This window comes from Cherax quadricarinatus, chromosome 96 (genome assembly GCF_038502225.1).
Source record: "Cherax quadricarinatus isolate ZL_2023a chromosome 96, ASM3850222v1, whole genome shotgun sequence".
NCBI lineage: Eukaryota > Metazoa > Arthropoda > Malacostraca > Decapoda > Parastacidae > Cherax > Cherax quadricarinatus.
In genome coordinates, this window is record NC_091387.1 from 3,702,097 (window position 1) to 3,726,754 (window position 24,658).

Consider the following 24,658-nt stretch of genomic DNA (forward strand, 5'->3'; position numbering starts at 1 on the left):
AAGGATTCATCAACTATTTTCCAAAATTCTGGATGGTGTTTTGATATTTAACTTTTCACAAAACTAATGCTTACATTCATATATGTACATTAAACATTCTCTCTCTGTCCACAGCAGGATTCGAACCTGCACACACTGTGTTAAACTACACGGTACTTTTGCCACTCTGCCAGATTCTGGGATCTGGCTGAGTGGTGAAAGTACTGTGTACTTTGATAGTGTGTGCTCAGAACTGAATCCTGCTGTGGACAGAGAGATAACGCTTGTTAAAAGTACGCCTTTTGCAAATTGTGAATTGTATGTATGTATTTGAAATAGGTGGCACTGGCACTACCCCTTTTACCTTCAGTGTATTATATGTAAGTGTCAGCCATTATAGATGCACAAGTGTAGTCCCATACTATCAGCTTGATATCTTTCCTGGGTAGCATGGTGGCACCATCTAGGTACTTCTGTCTGCCACTTGGCCTGCTTAACCGAGTTTCTATTCTGATAGAATACAAGCTTAACTTACCTCTGTGTCATGCCTTCTCTGATTTTGACATATGCCAGATAAGACCATATAGCACAAATTGGTATGCAACACACTGCAGCAGATACACCTGTGTTCAGTAAATAGGGGAGGAGAGACAGCTGCATCAATGTGAATGGCCTGAAGATCGAGGTAAGTGTCCAAAGAGGAATTAGGAGCAACCAAATGGAAATCCTCCACATGTGGTACCTTCACTGCAAGGAATCAAACTTTATCCTTTCTCAGGGCACTGTCAAGCAATGTTTGGACAATTTTCCCCACAACTGGACCAGTCCCAATGAGACTTTTTTGTGGTCCTTTAAGAGGAGTTGGTCTGCTGGGAGTCTCTCCAAGGATATCCAACGCCCAGCTATTTCAATAAAACTTTAGATCGTAAATTCCTACAGTACCTTTCAAGCATTCTGGAATTATCTGCCCCTCTGGCCTAAGCCAGTGGGAGAGAAAATGAAACTAAGAGTACCCACCATCAGGGCACTACTAAGGAGGGGACCTAGAGAACTGAAGCTCTTGGCCCATTGCCAGAATAGGTTCATAAAATTCTAGACACCCCTCCTTCAGAGTGCCTGCACTCTGAAGGAGGGGTGTTAATGTTGCAGTTTAAAAACTGAAGTGTAAATCACCCTTCTGGCAAGACAGTGATGGAGTGAATGATGGTGAAAGCTTTTCTTTTTCGGGCCACCCTGCCTTGGTGGGAATCGGCCAGTGTGATAATAAATAATAAATTATCTCAAAACAAATATAAATGTTTTATTATATCAAAATAACAAATAATATTTGTCAATTTTTTTTAATTTTTGTGTCTAATGTAAGTTCACCAAAAATTTTTGAGACCACAGTTGCTGCAAGACATAAGAGCATTACCAGACCTAAAATGCTCAACTGACATTCAAAATACTTATTAGACCTAAAATGCTCATTAGTACCCTAACAGGCTCATCACAGATATGGAATCATAGATTGAGGGAACAGGTAAGTGACTTAAGGATGTCACTAACATCAAAGCCATACCAAAGACCCTTACCACAGATTAAACCCTTATTACACGCCTACAGTTGAGGTCAGGCTTATTGGGTGGTAATTATAATCTCAGCTATAATTGACTCTAGTAATTTGCATACAATTGAGGTCAGGCTCATTGGGCGGTAATTTGACGGTAACGACTTGTCCCGTTTTAAAAATAGGAATTACATTCCTCTGGTGGCCTGGTGGTTAACGCTCTCGCTTCACACGGCGAGGGCCTGGGTTCGATTCCCAGCCAGAGTAGAAACATTGGACGTGTTTCTTTCAACCTGTTGTCTATGTTCCCCATCAGTAAAATGGGTACCTGGGTGTTAGTCGACTGGTGTGGGTCGCATCCTGGGACACTGACCTAAGGAGGCCTGGTCACAGCCCCGGCCGCGGGGGCGTTGACCCCCGGAACTCTCTCCAGGTAAACTCCAGGTAGCACCTTGCATCAAATACTGAATTAACTCCACACAGATATTAGCCTTAATACTGATTCAAAAGCCTTTCCAGAGATTCCAAACCATACTAGATATTCTAAGGTATTACCAGAGATTCTAAAGCTGTACCAGAGATTCCAGAACCTTAACAGAGCTTCTAAAACCTTACCAGAGATTTCAAAACCTTACCAGAGATTCAAAAACCTTACTTGAGATTCTAAAGCCTTTCCAGAGATTTTGAAGCTTTACTAGAGATTCTAAAGCCTTTCCAGACACTCCAAAACCTTTGCAGGAACTCAAAACTCTTACTACAGACTTATTCAACAAAACATTTAAGAACCTCAGCAGAGATCTTAATGCCTTACAATAGATCTAAAAAAAATTTTACTAGAAATTCAAAAGTCTTACCAGAGAACTCAAGAGCCTTACCAGGAAGCAGTTAGTGTCACAAGCAGGAGCTTGGAGCCCTGAGGGCGCTGAAAGCATCCAGTCGGGCCCCCCCCAGGCATCAGCAGCAGAGGAAGAAAAGTAGCAAGCGAACCCCAGGAGGAGCCAGCCAGCCAGCCGGGGGCAGTGAGTACTCACCTCCGGAGGAGCCGCTTGGCTTCTTCGTCGTCAATGTAAATCCCCAATTTCTGGAATGATGACTTCAGCTCCCGCTCATCCACACGTCCTGGAAGGAAGGTAGGAAACCCAGGAATCAGAGTAAAATATTACAAGAGGGTAAACTCAAAGAAACAGTATAACTGTGGAGCTAAATACATCATACATCTCCACTATTTCTTTTGTCCCCAGTATTAAAGTTACTTCTATATTTCAATTGAAAAAAACCTACTGAGCAGGTGAAATATCTTGGTAATAAATACCAAATTCAAAACCAAATTAAAAAATTAATTTCTTTGCATAGAATACAATGTGTAATTTATATGCAGTAAAATATTGTTAGGCACAAAGAAAGTCACTAAAATGGACGAGCATTTCAGGCAGACTAATCCTAATTAGACAGGTTATGGATTGTTGCATGTGTATTACTCATCCCTCTCTAATAGGGTTTATTTTAAGTGAATATTGTACATTAAATCTGCTCTAACTACATGTACACCCAAGGCATCATCATTATTATTCATAAATAACCCACATACACAAGACGGAAACTTATGGCAACGTTACGGTACGACTTGGACTGTCATTGAGTTGCACAGGAGCATGAAGGTAGGGAGCCAGAGTATCCCTGTCTTCAAGTGTTCTTACACTTTCCCTACCTTCAAGTGTCCTGACACCTTCCCTACCTTCAAGTGTCCTGACACCTTCCCTACCTTCAAGTGTCCTGACACCTTCCCTACCTTCAAGTGTCCTGACACCTTCCATACCTTCAAGTGTCCTGACACCTTCCCTACCTTCAAGTGTCTTTACACCATCTGCCCCCATTCACCTAGCAGTAAATATGTACCTGAATGTTAGTTGACTGTTGTGGCTGGCATCCTGTATTAGGGGGAAATGTATTAGCACATCTCCTTACACCTGTTGCTCCTGTTCACCTAGCAAAAAATAAGTACCTGGGTACTATCACTGCTGTGAGTGACTTGAAATGAGTCAAGTTCTTAGAATGAAAATTCAACGTGTTCAGAATATGTGCATTTAAATAATATGGATTTTAAGAGAGGGACAATTAATTGCTGATGTTATGAACAAGAAGGGAGGACATCTTAGTACCAAACGAGAAATTTCAAACAGAAAGACATTAAGGTGTCCCGTGGCTTGGTTGGCAATGCTCTCACCTTACACAGTGTCTATGGATCAATAACTTGCATGGTTGGAAACACTGGACACGTTTCCTACACCTGCTGTCACTGTTCACATAGCAATAAGTAGGTACCTGAGTGTTAGTTGACTGGTATGGGTGGCATCCTGGGAGATGGGATTAAGGATCCCAGTGGAAATAAGACAGACAGTCCTCAATGACACATTAACTTTCTGGGGTTTTATCCAGGGTGGTTAACCCTCCCTGGGTTAAAAATCCAAATAAATCTTATCTTAAGGAAAGTTGAACACAGCCAAGAGAGCAAGAACTAAAGGTACTGTTGTCGAGCTATTAAATAAACAACTGTAGAAAGGATACAAATGTTTAATTAAAAAACTAAAAGTTACTTTAAAAGAGGGATACAATAGGTGGGTAGTGGTCAGATACAATAGATGGGTAATGGTCAGGTTACATGAAAATTTCTGGAGACACCACCCTAATGTCTGTCCCAGACAAAGCTTGCTTGACCAAGTTCATATAGGGCAGTAAAGGCTCTCTTTACATTCTCCAGATCAGCGGTTTCACCTGCCTTAAAAGGGGTTATTAAGTGTACAGTAAAATTGCGGTCTAGAGAGAACAAATGACTCTGAAGAGTATCATCACTGCCTTAGTATCTCCAGCCTACCATTTTCCTTCCTGTTGTAAAAATAACATTGGTGTGATCCCTGAATGTGAGATCTTCTGACAATATCACTCCTAAGTCCTTCACATTAATTTTTCAGTCCAAGTTGTTCGAGTTTGTTATATATGCCATCGTGGTTCTTATTCACCCAATTTTTCCATAGTGAAGGAACTTAAATTTGTCCTAAATGAATATCTGTGCCCCACTGGAAGACTTGGATTAAGTCAGACTGAAGATTTGCCATGCACACAGTGGATGCCACTCATACAAATTCTAGAATCATGTCATGTAGTGCTGTACAGACTGTAAGGGGCATGAGAGCAGTGTAGACAATAGAGATTTTAGAAGAGAAAGGTAGAGGTGAGAGATTCTGGAAGAGAGGTGTTCAATGAATCTTCAACCAGTTGAGAGAATATAATTGAATCATGTTTCATAAAAAGCATTTTTGGAAATACAAATATATCCTTTGGTTTGTGTAAATTAGATTCATTTATAATTAACAGAACTACTGTACAGCTATGATAAATTTCTTTAGTGTTAAGTAGTCAGTAAGCCATTAAATTAAGTCTGCCCATAATGCCTAGGCATGATAGAGGCTCTCTTTGCACTGCAACCCATTATTGTATATACGTACTTAACCTCCATGTACTACTTGCAAAGAAATAAATAAATTTGAATTTGAATAAGGGCAAAAAGATGTAATCATAGTAGGTGTAGCTATTCAATTTTAGTTAAGAGTGTGAATGTACATACATTAATGGTGAGATTTTTCAGAAAGCAGACCAATGTAACCATGGCATTAAAGATGTCAAAAATAAAGTCTATCTGCTATGTAAATGGTTGGTTAGTTGGTTAACTGGGTTTAAAGTCCATTGCCTCCATGCATCACCAAGACTGCATGTAACCTGATCACCACCAAAGATCCTTAAAACCTAAAGCAGAGATTAAAGTAAACTTTAGCCTATATTCAATGAGAAACATACACCTCTTGGTATAAACATCATTTTGCTCTATAGCTAAATGAGATACACGAATAAATGATGAAGTGTCATTACAACGGCAAGTTCTGAAGTGATGCTGGTCACCTCTTCATGAGAGGACCATGTGAGTCTGGTGCACCCAAAACTCTGCCATCTACATACAGCTTCTCACAACTAACAGCAACGACAGGAGGACGGTAAAAAACAACCAAGTAAAAATAATTTGGTCACTAACTGACCAATGAACTCTACACAAAGAATAAAAATGAACATTACATTGACTGGAACAATACACACATAACCCTCACATAGGAGAAAAAAACTTTTGACGACATTTTAGTTTGACATGGACCAATGGAATGATGATGTAAAGAGAGTAGTAAGGGAGAAAAAGTTAGCATATGAGAAGTTTTTACGAAGTAGAAGTGATGCAAGGAGGGAAGAGTATATGGAGAAAAAGAGAGAGGTTAAGAGAGTGGTGAAGCAATGTAAAAAGAGAGCAAATGAGAGAGTGGGTGAGATGTTATCAACAAATTTTGTTGAAAATAAGAAAAAGTTTTGGAGTGAGATTAACAAGTTAAGGAAGCCTAGAGAACAAATGGATTTGTCAGTTAAAAATAGGAGAGGAGAGTTATTAAATGGAGAGTTAGAGGTATTGGGAAGATGGAGGGAATATTTTGAGGAATTGTTAAATGTTGATGAAGATAGGGAAGCTGTGATTTTGTGTATAGGGCAAGGAGGAATAACATCTTGTAGGAGTGAGGAAGAGCCAGTTGTGAGTGTGGGGGAAGTTCGTGAGGCAGTAGGTAAAATGAAAGGGGGTAAGGCAGCCGGGATTGATGGGATAAAGATAGAAATGTTAAAAGCAGGTGGGGATATAGTTTTGGAGTGGTTGGTGCAATTATTTAATAAATGTATGGAAGAGGGTAAGGTACCTAGGGATTGGCAGAGAGCATGCATAGTTCCTTTGTATAAAGGCAAAGGGGATAAAAGAGAGTGCAAAAATTATAGGGGGATAAGTCTGTTGAGTGTATCTGGTAAAGTGTATGGTAGAGTTATAATTGAAAGAATTAAGAGTAAGACGGAGAATAGGATACCAGATGAACAAGGAGGCTTTAGGAAAGGTAGGGGGTGTGTGGACCAGGTGTTTACAGTGAAACATATAAGTGAACAGTATTTAGATAAGGCTAAAGAGGTCTTTGTGGCATTTATGGATTTGGAAAAGGCGTATGACAGGGTGGATAGGGGGGCAATGTGGCAGATGTTGCAAGTGTATGGTGTAGGAGGTAGGTTACTGAAAGCAGTGAAGAGTTTTTACGAGGATAGTGAGGCTCAAGTTAGAGTATGTAGAAAAGAGGGAAATTTTTTCCCAGTAAAAGTAGGCCTTAGACAAGGATGTGTGATGTCACCGTGGTTGTTTAATATATTTATAGATGGGGTTGTAAGAGAAGTAAATGCGAGGGTCTTGGCAAGAGGCGTGGAGTTAAAAGATAAAGAATCACACACAGGGTGGGAGTTGTCACAGCTGCTCTTTGCTGATGACACTGTGCTCTTGGGAGATTCTGAAGAGAAGCTGCAGAGATTGGTGGATGAATTTGGTAGGGTGTGCAAAAGAAGAAAATTAAAGGTGAATACAGGAAAGAGTAAGGTTATGAGGATAACAAAAAGATTAGGTGATGAAAGATTGAATATCAGATTGGAGGGAGAGAGTATGGAGGAGGTGAACGTATTCAGATATTTGGGAGTGGACGTGTCAGCGGATGGGTCTATGAAAGATGAGGTGAATCATAGAATTGATGAGGGAAAAAGAGTGAGTGGTGCACTTAGGAGTCTGTGGAGACAGAGAACTTTGTCCTTGGAGGCAAAGAGGGGAATGTATGAGAGTATAGTTTTACCAACGCTCTTATATGGGTGTGAAGCATGGGTGATGAATGTTGCAGCGAGGAGAAGGCTGGAGGCAGTGGAGATGTCATGTCTGAGGGCAATGTGTGGTGTGAATATAATGCAGAGAATTCGTAGTTTGGAAGTTAGGAGGAGGTGCGGGATTACCAAAACTGTTGTCCAGAGGGCTGAGGAAGGGTTGTTGAGGTGGTTTGGACATGTAGAGAGAATGGAGCGAAACAGAATAACTTCAAGAGTGTATCAGTCTGTAGTGGAAGGAAGGAGGGGTAGGGGTCGGCCTAGGAAGGGTTGGAGGGAGGGGGTAAAGGAGGTTTTGTGTGCGAGGGGCTTGGACTTCCAGCAGGCATGCATGAGTGTGTTTGATAGGAGTGAATGGAGACAAATGGTTTTTAATACTTGACGTGCTGTTGGAGTGTGAGCAAAGTAACATTTATGAAGGGATTCAGGGAAACCGGCAGGCCGGACTTGAGTCCTGGAGATGGGAAGTACAGTGCCTGCACTCTGAAGGAGGGGTGTTAATGTTGCAGTTTAAAAACTGTAGTGTAAAGCACCCTTCTGGCAAGACAGTGATGGAGTGAATGATGGTGAAAGTTTTTCTTTTTCGGGCCACCCTGCCTTGGTGGGAATCGGCCAGTGTGATAATAAAAAAAAAAAAAAATAATGGACCAAGAGAGCTTTCGCATTTTTTCGAGCCATTAATGAGATTTTTTACCCTTCTCCTTGGTTTGTGTCCCCTCCTCCATGGAAATTACATATGCCCCTTTGGTTAAGAGCCACTGCCCTCCACAGAGCAAAACATGACTCAATTAAGCACTGCAGAGAGTATATTGTGACTTGATAAAGCCCTGCACAGAGTATATTGTGACTTAATAAAGCCCCACAGAGTATATTGTGACTTAATAAAGCCCTACACAGAGTATATTGTGACTTAATAAAGCCCTGCACAGAGTAGTATATTGTGACTTGATAAAGCCCTGCACAGAGTATATTGTGACCTAATAAAGCCTTGCACAGAGTATATTGTTACTTGATAAAGCCCTGCACAGAGTATATTGTGACCTAATAAAGCCTTGCACAGAGTATATTGTGACTTGATAAAGCCCTGCACAGAGTATATTGTGACCTAATAAAGCCCTGCACAGAGTATATTGTGACTTGATAAAGCCCTGCACAGAGTATATTGTGACTTGATAAAGCCCTGCACAGAGTATATTGTGACCTAATAAAGCCCTGCACAGAGTATATTGTGACTTGATAAAGCCCTGCACAGAGTATATTGTGACTTGATAAAGCCCTGCACAGAGTATATTGTGACTTGATAAAGCCTTGCACAGAGTATATTGTGACTTGATAAAGCCCTGCACAGAGTATATTGTGACCTAATAAAGCCCTGCACAGAGTATATTGTGACTTGATAAAGCCCTGCACAGAGTATATTGTGACTTGATAAAGCCCTGCACAGAGTATATTGTGACTTGATAAAGCCTGCACAGAGTATATTGTGACTTGATAAAGCCCTGCGCAGAGTATATTGTGACTTGATAAAGCCCTGCACAGAGTATATTGTGACCTAATAAAGCCCTGCACAGAGTATATTGTGACTTGATAAAGCCCTGCACAGAGTATATTGTGACTTGATAAAGCCCTGCACAGAGTATATTGTGACTTGATAAAGACTTGCACAGAGTATATTGTGACTTGATAAAGCCCTGCACAGAGTATATTGTGACCTAATAAAGCCCTGCACAGAGTATATTGTGACTTGATAAAGCCCTGCACAGAGTATATTGTGACTTGATAAAGCCCTGCACAGAGTATATTGTGACTTGATAAAGCCTGCACAGAGTATATTGTGACTTGATAAAGCCCTGCGCAGAGTATATTGTGACTTGATAAAGCCCTGCGCAGAGTACATTGTGATTTAACAAAGCCTGCACAGATCAAAATATGACTTGGTAAAGCACTGAGAGAGCAACACATGATTTAACAAAGATGTACACAGAGCAACACAATTTACTGAAGCTCAACACAGACCAAAATGTTGCCCCAAAACAGCGTCTTCGTATCTTTTATTCACAGTACGACACCAAGATAATGTTATTTCTGTGCAGCATACATACTTACAATAGTAGATTCAGTGTAAATTTTTTACAAGTCCCACAAATATGTATAACATTCCGAGCAGTCTACCAATAATACTAAAAATACAAAAATACATACTGCACAATGTAAATAAATTTAATACACACTATAATATAAAATTACATAGTAATTACACAAATTTGAATGGAAATTAAACTGAAATTTAATATTAAATTCAAACTTAATTAAATCAAAAGGATAAAAAAAAAGTCTGCTTAGTGTGGAGCTTGATCATGTCATGACTTTATGAAGCTCTACACAGTGAAACATGACTTGATAAAACTGTATATAGAGAAACATGACTTTATGAAGCTCTACACAGTGAAACATGACTTGATAAAACTGTATACTATAGAGAAACATGACTTTATAAAGCTCTACACAGTGAATAATCATCTCAAGAACAGGCTTGTGTCTTTTCTTCACATGACTAGGCTCACTGAAGACTTGCATTCATTGGTGGGGAAACAAGAGTTGAGAGAACAATGTGGCAGATCGCCAAGGTTTCGACACACTCCTGCCGTCTCTCACGGCCTTGCACAATCCCTCGTATTTTTACATTTCCAATGTCCTCTACACAGCTGCGCTCACAAAGTGGCAAAAAGAGGACATCCCCGTGTGAATTTTACACTGACAGTACAACATCGTGAGTAAGACATGTAACAACCTAGTCAATCTCCCTTGCAGTGCTCCTCTTTCTTAATACACCTACCATCCGACTTACGACCTGCTCGACTTACGACCACTCGACTTACGACCGTGTTTTTTATGCCAAATTTCTGGGAAATAAACAACTATTTGTGTTGTACACAGTGTTTATCCTAAACCTTACAGTATAAAATACAGTACTAACAACATAGAAAGTAAAGTAAAACATGAAATACCAAAATAAAACAATAAAATAAAAGTCATTACAAAAATGTTTTGTTTATATTCAGTAGTAAAATTCGACTTACGACCATTTCGACTTACGACCGGTTTCTCAGAACCGAACTCGGTCGTAAGTCGGATGGTAGGTGTATTTGACTGGCTCCTCCTCCTCTTACTACCTCCCCACTACCACTTCCACCTCCTGCCTATATATACCCATCCTGCTCTCCTTTTCTTTAGTGTGACTTTGTAAATGGTCCAAGTCGGACCGAAACGTCATCATAAGCTCCTCTCTTCTATGTGTGGGTTATTTGTGTATAATCTCATGTCATCGACGTGAGTACCACTAAGTTAGGTTAAGCTTCGCTGAGTCAAGCCAGTAACTGGATGGGTCTCTCAAAGTCTTGACAATGGTTAAGATACACTCTGACAAACCAATTAAGACCTTTTTTCGACCTTTTATACCTTTTAGTTATATATAAGATATGCAACATCCATGTGGTTTTGGTGGGAAAACTATGATAGGCAGGAAACTGTATGATTTTACAAGTACTGTTCAAATATGTACATCACATGTACTTTCCTCCAATATAATCAGGTACAAGTGCTCCTTAACTTACGATGGTTAGACTTACGATATTTCGACCTTATGATGGTGCAAAAGCACCATTATCCATCCTGTCATTTTTCTAGCAGATGCGATTGATACAATGTTATGGTCTTTGAAGGCAAGATCCTCTGACATGATCACTCCCAGGTCTTTTACATTAGTTTTTTGCTCTATTGTGTGGTTGGAATTTGTTTTATACTCCAATATAGTTTTGATTTCCTTACGTTTTCCATATCAGAGTAATTGAAATTTCTCATCATTGAACTTCATATAATTTTCTGTGGCTCATTTAAAGATTTGGTTAATGTCCGGCTGGAGTCTTGCAGTGTCTTCAATCACTGTCAGATATGAGGACGAGGAACAGAATGGGAGCGAGTACTGTGCCTTGTGGAACAGAGCTTTTCACCATAGCTGCCTCAGACTTTATTCTGTTTACTACTAACCTTTGTGTTCTATTTGTTAGGAAATTACAGATCCATCTACCAACTTTTCCTGTTATTCCTTTATCACATATTCTGTGTACTGTTACACCATGGTCACACTTGTCAAAGGCTTTTGCAAAGTCAGTGTATACAACATCTGCATTTTGTTTGTCTTCTAGAGCATCCAGGATCTTGTCATAGTGGTCCAGTAGTTGGAACAGACAGGAATGACCTGCTCTAAACCCATATTGCCCTGGGTTGTGTAACTGATGGGTATCTAGATGGGTGGCAATCTCGCTTCTTAGAACCCTTTCAAAGATTTTTATATGGGATGTTAGCGCTATTGGTCTGTAGTTCTTTGTTATTGCTTTCTGCCCCCTTTGTGGAGTGGGGCTATGTCTGTTGTTTTTAGTAGCTGTGGGACGACCTGTGTCCATTCTCCCTCTCCATAGGATGTTGGAAGTTGGAAGTAGGGTAGACAGTTTCTGCTAAAACTGTCTACCCTACTTCCAACTTTCACAGTCACCGTCTGGTTGAATCCTCCCTTATACACAGCTTTTCTTGTATGAATCTTAGTCCTGCCTTTGTTTCTGTAGATGCCTTCCTTTCCCATTACATCATAAAATGCTCCAAACTTCAGAACACCCGTGACTTAACCTGATTCTTTTTTCCTTTTCTCCCTCTTCCCCTTTCCTCTTTCTCCTTTGGGTTTTCTTTCTTCTGCCTTGGGTTTTTGTCCTTTGTTATTTTTTCCCCCCTCTTTGTTCTTGCTTATACCCAATGTGGGCTCCTAGCTTCCTTGCAGTGCTCCTCTTTCTTAGTACAGTGGACCCCCGGTTTACGATCAGCTCCCAATGCGACCAATTATGTAAGTGTATTTATGTAAGTGCGTTTGTATGTGTATGTTTGGGGGTCTGAAATAGACTAATCTAATTCACAATATTCCTTATGGGAACAAATTCGGTCAGTACTGGCACCTGAACATACTTCTGGAATGAAATAATATCGTAAACCGGGGGTCCACTGTATTTGACTGACTCCACTACTACTACTACCTCCACTACTACCTCTTTTGTCCTGTACCTGTCTGCTGGCCTATATATACTCCCTTCTTCTCCCCTTTTCATTAGTGTGATTTTGTAAATGGTCCAAGTCGGACTGAAACGTCATCGTAAGGTCCTCTCTTCTATGTGCGGGTTATTTGTGTATTGTTCCAGTCATGGTATTGTGCCTTTTTTTTGTTATTTATGTATATACAATATTTTACAATGTTTTCATGTGTTTTATGATTGTTCATGGTTCAACAGGTTAAGGAACCAGTATTGTTAGGCTAAGTAAATGCTATTATTATATTTCCCTACAATATATTTGCTCATCAAAACATTCTCGAACACTACAGTACAGTACATGTATTATTATATTTCCCTACATCTTATTTGCGCACCAAACATTTGCGAATTTTCAAGATTCGTGAGGTTCTTGATCCCCAAACCCTTGAGAATGTGGAGGGCCTCCTGTAGTTAAAATCATATGAAACTGATAGTGACAAAGATCACATATAGAGTAAATGTGTGTGTATCAGATGCAACCTACTCTGTCAGATACCAATCAGAAATTTGTACTCCTGACTGTCTTGTCACCATTACAGTTTAGCCCCCCATTATTAAACAGTACCAGCAACTAAAATTGTTAATACTGTATTATATTATTCTAAATACAATACATAGAACAAAAAGGTACAATATACAGTGGACCCCCGGTTTACGATATTATTTCATCCCAGAAGTATGTTCAGGTGCCAGTACTGACCGAATTTGTTCCCATAAGGAATATTGTGAATTAGATTAGTCCATTTCAGACCCCCAAACATACACATACAAATGCACTTACATAAATACAGGCCCGGTGGCCTGGTGGCTAAAGCTCCCGCTTCACACACGGAGGGCCCGGGTTCGATTCCCGGCGGGTGGAAACATTTCGACACGTTTCCTTACACCTATTGTCCTGTTCACCTAGCAGCAAATAGGTACCTGGGTGTTAGTCGACTGGTGTGGGTCGCATCCTGGGGGACAAGATTAAGGACCCCAATGGAAATAAGTTAGACAGTCCTCGATGACGCACTGACTTTCTTGGGTTATCCTGGGTGGCTAACCCTCCGGGGTTAAAAATCCGAACGAAATCTTATCTTATCTTATCTTATCTTACATAATTGGTCGCATTGGGAGCTGATCGTAAACCGGGGGTCCACTGTATACTGTTATTGGAACAAAATACAAATAACATGCACACCGGAGAAAGAAACTTATGACAATGTTTCGGCCTGACATGAACCGTTAATTAGTCACTAACCTTCGTGTGTTAGTCGTGTGACTAGTTCAAATCATCCAAGTCAGACCAAAATATCATCATGAATTTCTTTCTCATACGTGCAGGTTATTTAGTAAGTTTATTCAGGTACAAGTACACATACACACAAATACAGTTACATAAATTATCATACACAGCAGCATGTATGTAGATTACTTAGGATAACCCAAAAAAGTCAAAGTGACTTATTTCCACTGGGATCCTTGAATTTCCACTTGGGTTCTTTGTGTATCTTTCTCTATAATAAAACATTACTGTTATTTTATACAGAGTTTTGTTTACTTAAAATAATCATGTTTATTAATCTTAGCAAATCAAAAAATCTAACTTTAAATAATGTTAAGTACAGTGGTACCTTGAGTTATGAACTTAATCCATTCCAGAAGGCTGTTCAAGTGCCATTACTGAACGAATTTGTTCCCATAAGGAATAATGTAAATTAGATTAGTCCATTTCAGACCCCCAAAAATACACTTTCAAAAGCACTTACAAAAATACACTTACATAACTGTTTGAGTTGGAAGCTTTTTGAAACTCCAGGTACCACTGTATTACTATTACTATTACTATAATCACGTTAAGCATTAAACCCGCACACATAGGCAAGCAGTGTCAAAAGTTTTAGTTATAGTCTGGCCAAAATGCTCTGCATAATCAAGGGCTTTTGCAAAATTTATGAAACAAATGTCCACTAATTTTGTAATAATTATGTACATTCTGAAGCTAATTTGTTTAAAGCGGAATAAAAAAAAACTTGAATCTTCCCACCAGAGTAAGCAGTTTGAAAATTGACTTAAAACTTTCACAAGCACATTCTTATAGACATACCATCACTGTTGGCATCCAAAGTGTGAAACACCAGCAAGAGCCTTTTCTCGTGTTCCTGAACATAATTGACAAATTCTGCAAGCGTCAGATCATTGCTCTTGTTGATGTCTGCCCGCTGGATCAGTAACTGTTGGGAGGTCAAAATTTGAGCTTTAATAATAATAATAATAATAATAATAATAATAATAATAATAATAATTCTACACAATACAACTTGTATAGAAAATAGCTGGCATCAATGACATACTATATAGAAATCCCCTGGTTATGCTGAGCATTTCAGACAAGTTAGGTTAATTTTGTCCCCAGGATGCGACCCACGCCAGTTGGCTAATACCCAGGTACCTATTTACTGCTAGGTGAACATGGACAGTAGGTGTCTTAAGGAAACACGCCCAATATCTCCACCTGTACCGGAGATTGAGCCACAGAGCTCTATGTGAGCTGAATGCACTACCACCCCAGCTAGAAGCCAAAATGTTCCATTGTTCCATACATTATGCACAGACCAGTTGCCAGTAAAATCTGATCCTTTATTTTTTCTGTAATTCTGAAAGCAACCTCTCCACTGTGTCTTTCAATTTTAGTTAGGCAGCTCAGTAAAGTGTGAATTTTTTTGCAAATGCAAAATTGAATAGCAAATAAGTCTGTCTGGGTACTGTTCAATTTTGAATGCACTTTTCAATTGCGTCTGCAAAAAAAAAAAAATCACACTACACATATGGACGAGCTTTATAAGCTAACAAAATCTCCTAGATACAGTATATATTAAAACTGAATACAGTACATTTAGTAGTCAAAATATCATTTACATATTTAAGTATACAGTATGATTATTATCATTATGAAATACAGAGATGTACATTACCCTCTTTTGTATACTTCAAGCAAGGAAATTTCACGTATTTCTGGCAAATAATCACCTGGAGTATACCTCACTAATTCCAACATTTCTAGTTCAGTACTAAATAGAAAGAAATTTACAATATGGTTACACTAAGTTCTGTCTGACTGAGTATTCAGTGCTCTGAACATGACAGCTACTGGTATTACCAATTTGCTATAACAATAATAATAATAATAATAATAATAATAATAATAATAATAATAATAATAATAAAATACAGTATCTTTATTTACTACTAGTACATGTACAAGGTATACAGATCATAGCTGACAACAATGACATACTACTATATAGAAAGTCCCTTGTTATGCTGAGCATTTCCTGCAAATTAGGTCAGTTTTGTCCCAGGATGCGACCCACACCAGTCCTCTAACACCCAGGATGTGACCCACACCAGTCCACTAACACCCAGGATGTGACCCACACCAGTCCACTAATGCCCAGGATGTGACCCACACCAGTCCACTAACACCCAGGATGTGACCCACACCAGTCCACTAACACCCAGGATGTGACCCACACCAGTCCACTAACACCCAGGATGTGACCCACACCAGTCCACTAACACCCAGGTACCTATTTTAAACTGATGGGTGAACAGGGACAGGGACAGCAGGTGTCTTATGGAAACAAATCCCTGATGTTTTTCAGCTGTACTGAAGGAGATTCGAACCCCAGACCTCAGTGTGTGAGCTGAGTGCTCTAGCGATTGAGCCATGGTACTCACTGTAAGTGATGTTAAAAGGTTGTTGGCTGGTGGTGGTTGGCAAAGGTGGGTATTGTTGGTTGTGGTAAGCCATACAGTGGTACCTCGACTTTCGAGCAGCTCCCAACTGTCTGTTTGCAATCGTGTCATTACGATTTCGTGAGTCAAACAATTATGTAAGTGCATTTTTGTAAGTGCTTTTGTAAATGTATTTTTGGGGATCTGAAATTCACTAATCTAATTTACATTATTCCTTATGGGAACAAATTCATTCAGTAACAGCACTTGAATAGCCTTCTGGAAAAATTATGTTTGTAACTCGAAGTACCACTGTACTTTATATCAGCATGATACAATGTTTATACAGAGGTGAATGACATTTAGGTGTGCATGCAGAAAGTCCCTTAATATGCAGAGCATCTCGGGCAAACTTAAGATTAGTAAGGCAATGATAATTTGAATGGTTTTATGCATACAGTCTCGTAGGTGGTTGTGAATATCAATTTAGTAGTTACAATGAATACAAGAGAATTGAATATTCTATTAGTACATGCTATATGGCTTTTATCAAGTTTAATTGTTCAAGGAATTACAGGTTTGGTTAGAGGTTATGATTACAGGTAATGAGGTTTCTAGCAAATTAACATAAAGGGGACACAATCAATGTTTTAATGTTTGGGAAGGTTGCAAATATTGAGAATAAATTTATATTTTTTACATATATTTGTGACATTGAGAATATAGATAAGTAGTTGATGTTTGGATATGTTAGTAGATTTACTCAGGCATATACAAATACAATGGTACCTTGGGATACAAATTTTTTTCGTTTCAGAAGGTTGTTCGAGTGCCGATACCCAACGAGTTTGTTCCCATAAGGAATAATGTAAGTCAGATTCATCCGTTTCAGACCCCCAAAAATACACTTACAAAAGTACTTACATAAATGCACTTACATAAACATTCGAGTTTTGAGCTGTTTGTATCCTGAGGTACCACCATACAGTTACATAGATTATCATACATAGTAGCATACGTGTATAGAACCTGGGATAACCCAAAAAAGTCAGAGTGACTTATTTCCATTGGGGTGGTAGTGGGTAAAGGTTATTAAGTTTATTTAAGTACAGGTACACACAAATACAGTTACTTTATCATACATAGTAACATATATTAATGCAACCACAAACAAGTGGTCTGTAAGCAATTAACAACCTGCGGCTAGCCTGGGACTGAACCCGTGTTATTTTAGCCTGCCTCATGGGAAGCAAGTCAAAATTCATGACACTAACCATTGGGCCAGTGGTTATATGTATGTATATATGTAGTGGACCCCCGCATAACGATCGCCTCCGAATGAGACCAATTATGTAAGTGTATTTATGTAAGTGCGTTTGTACGTGTATGTTTGGGGGTCTGAAATGGATCAATCTACTTCACAATATTCCTTATGGGAACAAATTCGGTCAGTACTGGCACCTGAACATATTTCTGGAGTGAAAAAATATCGTTAACCGGGGGTCCACTGTATATGCAAAACAACCACGGGGGAGTTAAATGATAGCTCTAGGCCTATCGTGTTGCAATCAACACATCACCAGGAGCTTGCAATGATACAGAAATGAGGAGGAGGTCCAACCAAATAGGTTAACAGAGAACATCCTTGTTGGAATGTATATGTGTATGTATATGTATGAATTTAAGCACATATTGCACTATTGGAGGATAGATGGGCTAATGAGAGCATAGGCAATGGGGTCGAAGAGGTATGGGGTAGGTTTAAAAATGTAGTGTTAGAGTGTTCAGCAGAAGTTTGTGGTTACAGGAAAGTGGGTGCGGGAGGGAAGAGGAGCGATTGGTGGAATGATGATGTAAAGAGAGTAGTAAGGGAGAAAAAGTTAGCATATGAGAAGTTTTTACAAAGTAGAAGTGATGCAAGGAGGGAAGAGTATATGGAGAAAAAGAGAGAGGTTAAGAGAGTGGTGAAGCAATGTAAAAAGAGAGCAAATGAGAGAGTGGGTGAGATGTTATCAACAAATTTTGTTGAAAATAAGAAAAAGTTTTGGAGTGAGATTAACAAGTTAAGAAAGCCTAGAGAACAAATGGATTTGTCAGTTAAAAATAGGAGAGGAGAGTTATTAAATGGAGAGTTAGAGGTATTGGGAAGATGGAGGGAATATTTTGAGGAATTGTTAAATGTTGATGAAGATAGGGAAGCTGTGATTTCGTGTATAGGACAAGGAGGAATAACATCTTGTAGGAGTGAGGAAGAGCCAGTTGTGAGTGTGGGGGAAGTTCGTGAGGCAGTAGGTAAAATGAAAGGGGGTAAGGCAGCCGGGATTGATGGGATAAAGATAGAAATGTTAAAAGCAGGTGGGGATATAGTTTTGGAGTGGTTGGTGCAATTATTTAATAAATGTATGGAAGAGGGTAAGGTACCTAGGGATTGGCAGAGAGCATGCATAGTTCCTTTGTATAAAGGCAAAGGGGATAAAAGAGAGTGCAAAAATTATAGGGGGATAAGTCTGCTGAGTATACCTGGTAAAGTGTATGGTAGAGTTATTATTGAAAGAATTAAGAGTAAGACGGAGAATAGGATAGCAGATGAACAAGGAGGCTTTAGGAAAGGTAGGGGGTGTGTGGACCAGGTGTTTACAGTGAAACATATAAGTGAACAGTATTTAGATAAGGCTAAAGAGGTCTTTGTGGCATTTATGGATTTGGAAAAGGCATATGACAGGGTGGATAGGGGGGCAATGTGGCAGATGTTGCAAGTGTATGGTGTAGGAGGTAGGTTACTGAAAGCAGTGAAGAGTTTTTACGAGGATAGTGAGGCTCAAGTTAGAGTATGTAGGAAAGAGGGAAATTTTTTCCCAGTAAAAGTAGGCCTTAGACAAGGATGTGTGATGTCACTGTGGTTGTTTAATATATTTATAGATGGGGTTGTAAGAGAAGTAAATGCGAGGGTCTTGGGAAGAGGCGTGGAGTTAAAAGATAAAGAATCACACACAAAGTGGGAGTTGTCACAGCTGCTCTTTGCTGATGACACTGTGCTCTTGGGAGATTCTGAAGAGAAGTTGCAGAGATTGGTGGATGAATTTGGTAGGGTGTGCAAAAGAAGAAAATTAAAGGTGAATACAGGAAAGAGTAAGGTTATGAGGATAACAAAAAGATTAGGTGATGAAAGATTGAATATCAGATTGGAGGGAGAGAGTATGGAGGAGGTGAATGTATTCAGATATTTGGGAGTGGACGTGTCAGCGGATGGGTCTATGAAAGATGAGGTGAATCATAGAATTGATGAGGGGAAAAGAGTGAGTGGTGCACTTAGGAGTCTGTGGAGACACAGAACTTTGTCCTTGGAGGCAAAGAGGGGAATGTATGAGAGTATAGTTTTACCAACGCTCTTATATGGGTGTGAAGCATGGGTGATGAATGTTGCAGCGAGGAGAAGGCTGGAGGCAGTGGAGATGTCATGTCTGAGGGCAATGTGTGGTGTGAATATAATGCAGAGAATTCGTAGTTTGGAAGTTAGGAGGAGGTGCGGGATTACCAAAACTGTTGTCCAGAGGGCTGAGGAAGGGTTGTTGAGGTGGTTCGGACATGTAGAGAGAATGGAGCGAAACAGAATAACTTCAAGAGTGTGAGAATGGAGCGAAACAGAATAACTTCAAGAGTGTATCAGTCTGTAGTGGAAGGAAGGCGGGGTAGGGGTCGGCCTAGGAAAGGTTGGAGAGAGGGGGTAAAGGAGGTTTTGTGTGCAAGGGGCTTGGACTTCCAGCAGGCATGCGTGAGCGTGTTTGATAGGAGTGAATGGAGACAAATGGTTTTTAATACTTGACGTGCTGTTGGAGTGTGAGCAAAGTAACATTTATGAAGGGGTTCAGGGAAACTGGCAGGCCGGACTTGAGTCCTGGAGATGGGAAGTACAGTGCCTGCACTCTGAAGGAGGGGTGTTAATGTTGCAGTTTAAAAACTGTAGTGTAAAGCACCCTTCTGGCAAGACAGTGATGGAGTGAATGATGGTGAAAGTTTTTCTTTTTCGGGCCACCCTGCCTTGGTGGGAATTGGCCAGTGTGATAATAATAAAAAATAATATGTTTGTATATGTGTATCTAAGAAGAAAAGCACATATGTTTGTATATGTGTATCTAAGAAGAAAAAGGTGAAAAAAAATAAAAAGGAAAAAAAAGAAGAAAGAAGAAACAAAGAAATGAAGAAAAAGAAGATAAGAATCCTCTTCTTTTCCTTTATTTCTTTTTTTTTTATTTATTTTTCCTCTTCTTAGATACACATATACAAACATAATTCATAAATAATAAATATTATCAGTGCCTCCCCCAGGATGCCACCCACAACAGTTGGCTAACACTCGGATACCTACTGACTGCTAAGTAACATTATTTATTTATTTATTTATTTATTTATTTATTTAAAAATTTGAGCACACATACAGAGGTACAACAAATACAGGTAAGAGCAGTATGCCAAAGCCACTTATACTATGCATAGCATTACGGGCTGGCTTAAAATTAACTTAAGATTAACTAAGCAATGATGAAATCAGTGATAAAACATTAATGTAAACAGGTTACTATAAAGCACAAGTGAGTATTACAAAGACAGGTCATATGGTTGTATGCATTGTTGTACATTCAGTAGAATGGAGTATTCTGTTAGGTAGTGTATTTAAAAAATAATAAAGTTAGATTGGGTTTTAGGTTTAACATTTATGTGATATAATTGTGAGAAACATTTAAGATATACAATTTATAAGGTTCAGTTATTCAGTATTTATTTGGTTTTGGGTGAGTAAGTGATCTTTGAGAAGAGACTTGAATTTATAAACAGGTAGTGTTTCTTTTATATTTACAGGTAATGAATTCCAGATTTTAGGGCCTTTTATGTGCATTGAGTTTTTACATAGTGTGAGATGGACACGAGGAACATCAAAGAGTGATCTGTGCCTTGTGTTATGGTCATGTGTTCTGTTGAGGTTGGCAAGGAGATGTTTGAGGGGAGGGTTAATATCAGAGTTAAGTGTTCTATGTATGTAATAGGTGCAGTAGTAAGTATGGATGTTTTGTATGGTGAGGAGGTTTAGTGTATTGAATATTGGTGGTGTGTGCTGCCTATAGTGAGAATTTGTTGTCATTCTAACTGCAGCCTTTTGTTGGGTAATTAGTGGTCTGAGATGGTTACTTGTTGTTGAGCCCCATGCACAAATTCCATAGGTGAGATAGGGGTAAATAAGAGAGTGATATAGGGCCAGGAGGGCTGACTGTGGAGCATAGTACCGTATCTTCGATAGTATGCCTACAGTCTTGGAAATTTTCTTAGAAATTTGTTGTATATGTGTATGAAATTTGAGTCTATTATCAAGGTGGATTCCTAAGAATTTTCCCTCTGTTAGCTTTGTGATAGGTGATCCGTTTATCATTATGTTAAGAGGGACATCTGTAGCTCTGTTACCAAACTGAATGAAGTAGGTTTTGTCAATGTTTAGTGTAAGTTTGTTAGTTCTCATCCAGGTAGATATTTTCTGTAATTCGGTATTTACAGTATTGGCTAGCGTGACTGGGCTCGGGTGGGAGAAGACGTATGTAGTGTCATCTGCAAATAGTGTGGGTTTGAGTAATTGTGAAGCATTTGGTAGGTCATTTATGTATAGGAGAAAGAGAAGAGGGCCAAGGACACTTCCCTGTGGGACACCAACTGTAATTGGTTGTGCAGAGGAGTTTGCCCCATTTGCATACACATATTGGCTTCTGTTGCTGAGGTATGACTTGAGGTAGTTGAGGGAGTGCCCTCTTATACCATAGTGTGACAATTTTACGTGGAGCAAGTCATGGTCAACTGTATCAAAAGCTTTACGTAAGTCAATGAAGATCCCCAGTGGGACTTTTTTTTTCTCTATTGCAGTGTATATATGTTCTAGCATGTGTATAATAGCATCATTAGTATTTTTATTAGGCCTGAATCCAAATTGGCAGGGGTTGAGTATGTTATTGGCATTATTATACACTTAGGAAGAAGTGCTAAATCCGTATGGGTAGGAAAGTTCCTGTGGAAATAGGAATCAATTAGGCCTAATCCAAGGAAAGGACAAATCCAATTTCATGGATCAAGAGCCCCTCACCAGCATCAAGGAACCTCATAAATTAAATCCATTTCAGGTGATTTCCTAATACCAATAGGGCCAGGAGCTATGACTTGACCCTTGCAATCACAACTGGGCGAGTACTCTGGCTTGGTTGTTTTAGGAGTGGGAGAGCGCTAAATCAGTAGGGATTATACATCTGTGGGGGGGAGGCTGGAAGGCATCTATGATTAATTCAGATCCAATTCCCAAGATCAAGAGCCCCTCACCTGCATCAAGGAACCTCCAGGGGTTTAGGAACTCAACTGCCATGGATCAGGAGCCCCACCTATTGTGATTTACATAGAATTATTATAATCATGGGGAAGCGCTAAACCCGTAGGATTATACAGCACCTGTGGGGGGGAAGGATGGAAGATATTCAGGTTTAATTCAGAGAACTGGAACACACATCCAATTTCCCAGATCAAGAGCCCCTCACCAGCATCAAGGACCCTCCCTTAAGGGGGATATACGTAGGAACCTTCCTTATGGGGGTGTTAGGTGACAAGGTCATCAGGTGTTAGCAATTTGCTCATACTTCTTGCCAGGGATCGAACTGGGGTGCTTCATTAACATGTCAATTTAGGTATAAATACACATAATTACATAAATTATCATAATAACGTATGTAAATTACCTCGGAACCACCCCCCCCCCACCCCAAAAAAAAAAAGTCATAGTAATTAGTATCAGTCTGCCGGAAATTCCTAGGCCTACTAGAGGCCTTCTTCGTAATTAATAGTTTATATTATGTAAAGTACACATTGATATTTTTAATGAAATAAATATTTTAATTATCAATTATTTATACGCTAAGTGGGTTATTAAGGTTATATTTAAGTACAATTATTAGTGTAAAATGTCTAGGATGTTGACAAATAAACCCAAAGTGATTTATTTTAATGTTAAGTAGGTTTATATAGGCCTAGGTAAAGTATAATATAAAATACCTCGGATATCCCACCCAAAAAAAAAGTCAAAATGCATTGCCACTGAGGCCCAGGAGCTACCACTCACATAACAAGCATCAACCAAGATAATATAATAAACTACGATATATTACAGTTTATATAGGCCTAGGTAGGCAAGTACAATTATATAAAATACCTCGGATATCCCACCCAAAAAAAAAGTCAAAATGCATTGCCACTGAGGCCCAGGAGCTACCACTCACACACCAAGCAACAACCAAGATAATAAACTACAATATATTACAGACCTCAGCATAACCAGGAACTTGAGGAACATTTAATTTTTTCAGTCCTTCTGACAAGTCATTTACATCAATCCTTCCGTCACCATTACTATCTAACCGGTTAAATAACTCTCCTAGCCTCTCTTTCTCCTCACTGGGAGTCTCATATACATGGTGAATGTGAGGGCTGGAAGGTACACCCTTGTTCTGCATGGTGTAGCTCCTGGGACAACCACACAGATTAAAATGCTGGGAGAAAAAGTGAACACGTCCTCCCCATACCACTGTTAACACTACACTGGTCAGTCATGGCGGCCACGCTCCCCTAGCATTCATATTTCCTCAAATATGGATGAATTTTGTCTCGAAATACTCAATTTGAGTCTATTTTGATATGGCAGATTGTGTATGTAGAAATATGTGATGTTTTTGTACATTTTGGAAGCCTATTCAAGGGTCCAAGTGGAAATAAATCACTTTGAGGACCAGTCTTGCCAGGAGATCCTGGCTGAATTATGGCTAGAAATATTAAATAAAGCTTATTTTAACATGATATATTGTGTATGCAGAGATGGATGATATTATATATTGTGTATACAGAGATGGATGACATTATGGAAGCCTATTCAAGGATACCAATGGAAATAAGTCACTTTGGAGGCCAGTCTGGCCAGGAGCTGCTCCTCATTCCTGGCTAAATTATGGCTAGAAATACTAAATACAAGTCTATCTCAACATGATAGATTGTGTATGTAGAGATGGATGACATTATATATTGTGTGTAGAGATGGATGACATTATATATTGTGTGTAGAGATGGATGACATTATATATTGTGTATGTAGAGATGGATGACATTATATATTGTGTATGTAGAGATGGATGACATTATATATTGTGTATACAGAGATGGATGACATTATATATTGTGTATGTAGAGATGGATGACATTATATATTGTGTATACAGAGATGGATGACATTATATATTGTGTATGTAGAGATGGATGACATTATATATTGTGTATACAGAGATGGATGACATTATATATTGTGTATACAGAGATGGATGACATTATATATTGTGTATACAGAGATGGATGACATTATATATTGTGTATGTAGAGATGGATGACATTATATATTGTGTATACAGAGATGGATGACATTATATATTGTGTATACAGAGAT

At 39.1% G+C, this 24,658-nt stretch overlaps 1 protein-coding gene across 1 annotated transcript in view; it reads right to left on the reverse strand.

Annotated features, from left to right (window-relative positions):
• LOC128701780 (Short Calcium-binding Mitochondrial Carrier) overlaps positions 1-23,766 on the reverse strand; it is a 195,443-nt gene extending 171,677 nt beyond the window's left edge. The window contains exons 1-3 of the mRNA XM_070105012.1: positions 23,493-23,766; positions 14,519-14,645; positions 2,560-2,647 (exon numbers count right to left, since the gene is read on the reverse strand). Of these exons, the coding sequence (XP_069961113.1) occupies positions 2,560-2,647; positions 14,519-14,645; positions 23,493-23,681 (404 nt within the window). The 5' untranslated portion in view covers positions 23,682-23,766. The remainder of the gene's footprint in view (positions 1-2,559; positions 2,648-14,518; positions 14,646-23,492) is intronic.
• Between the last annotated feature and the right edge of the window lie 892 nt (positions 23,767-24,658).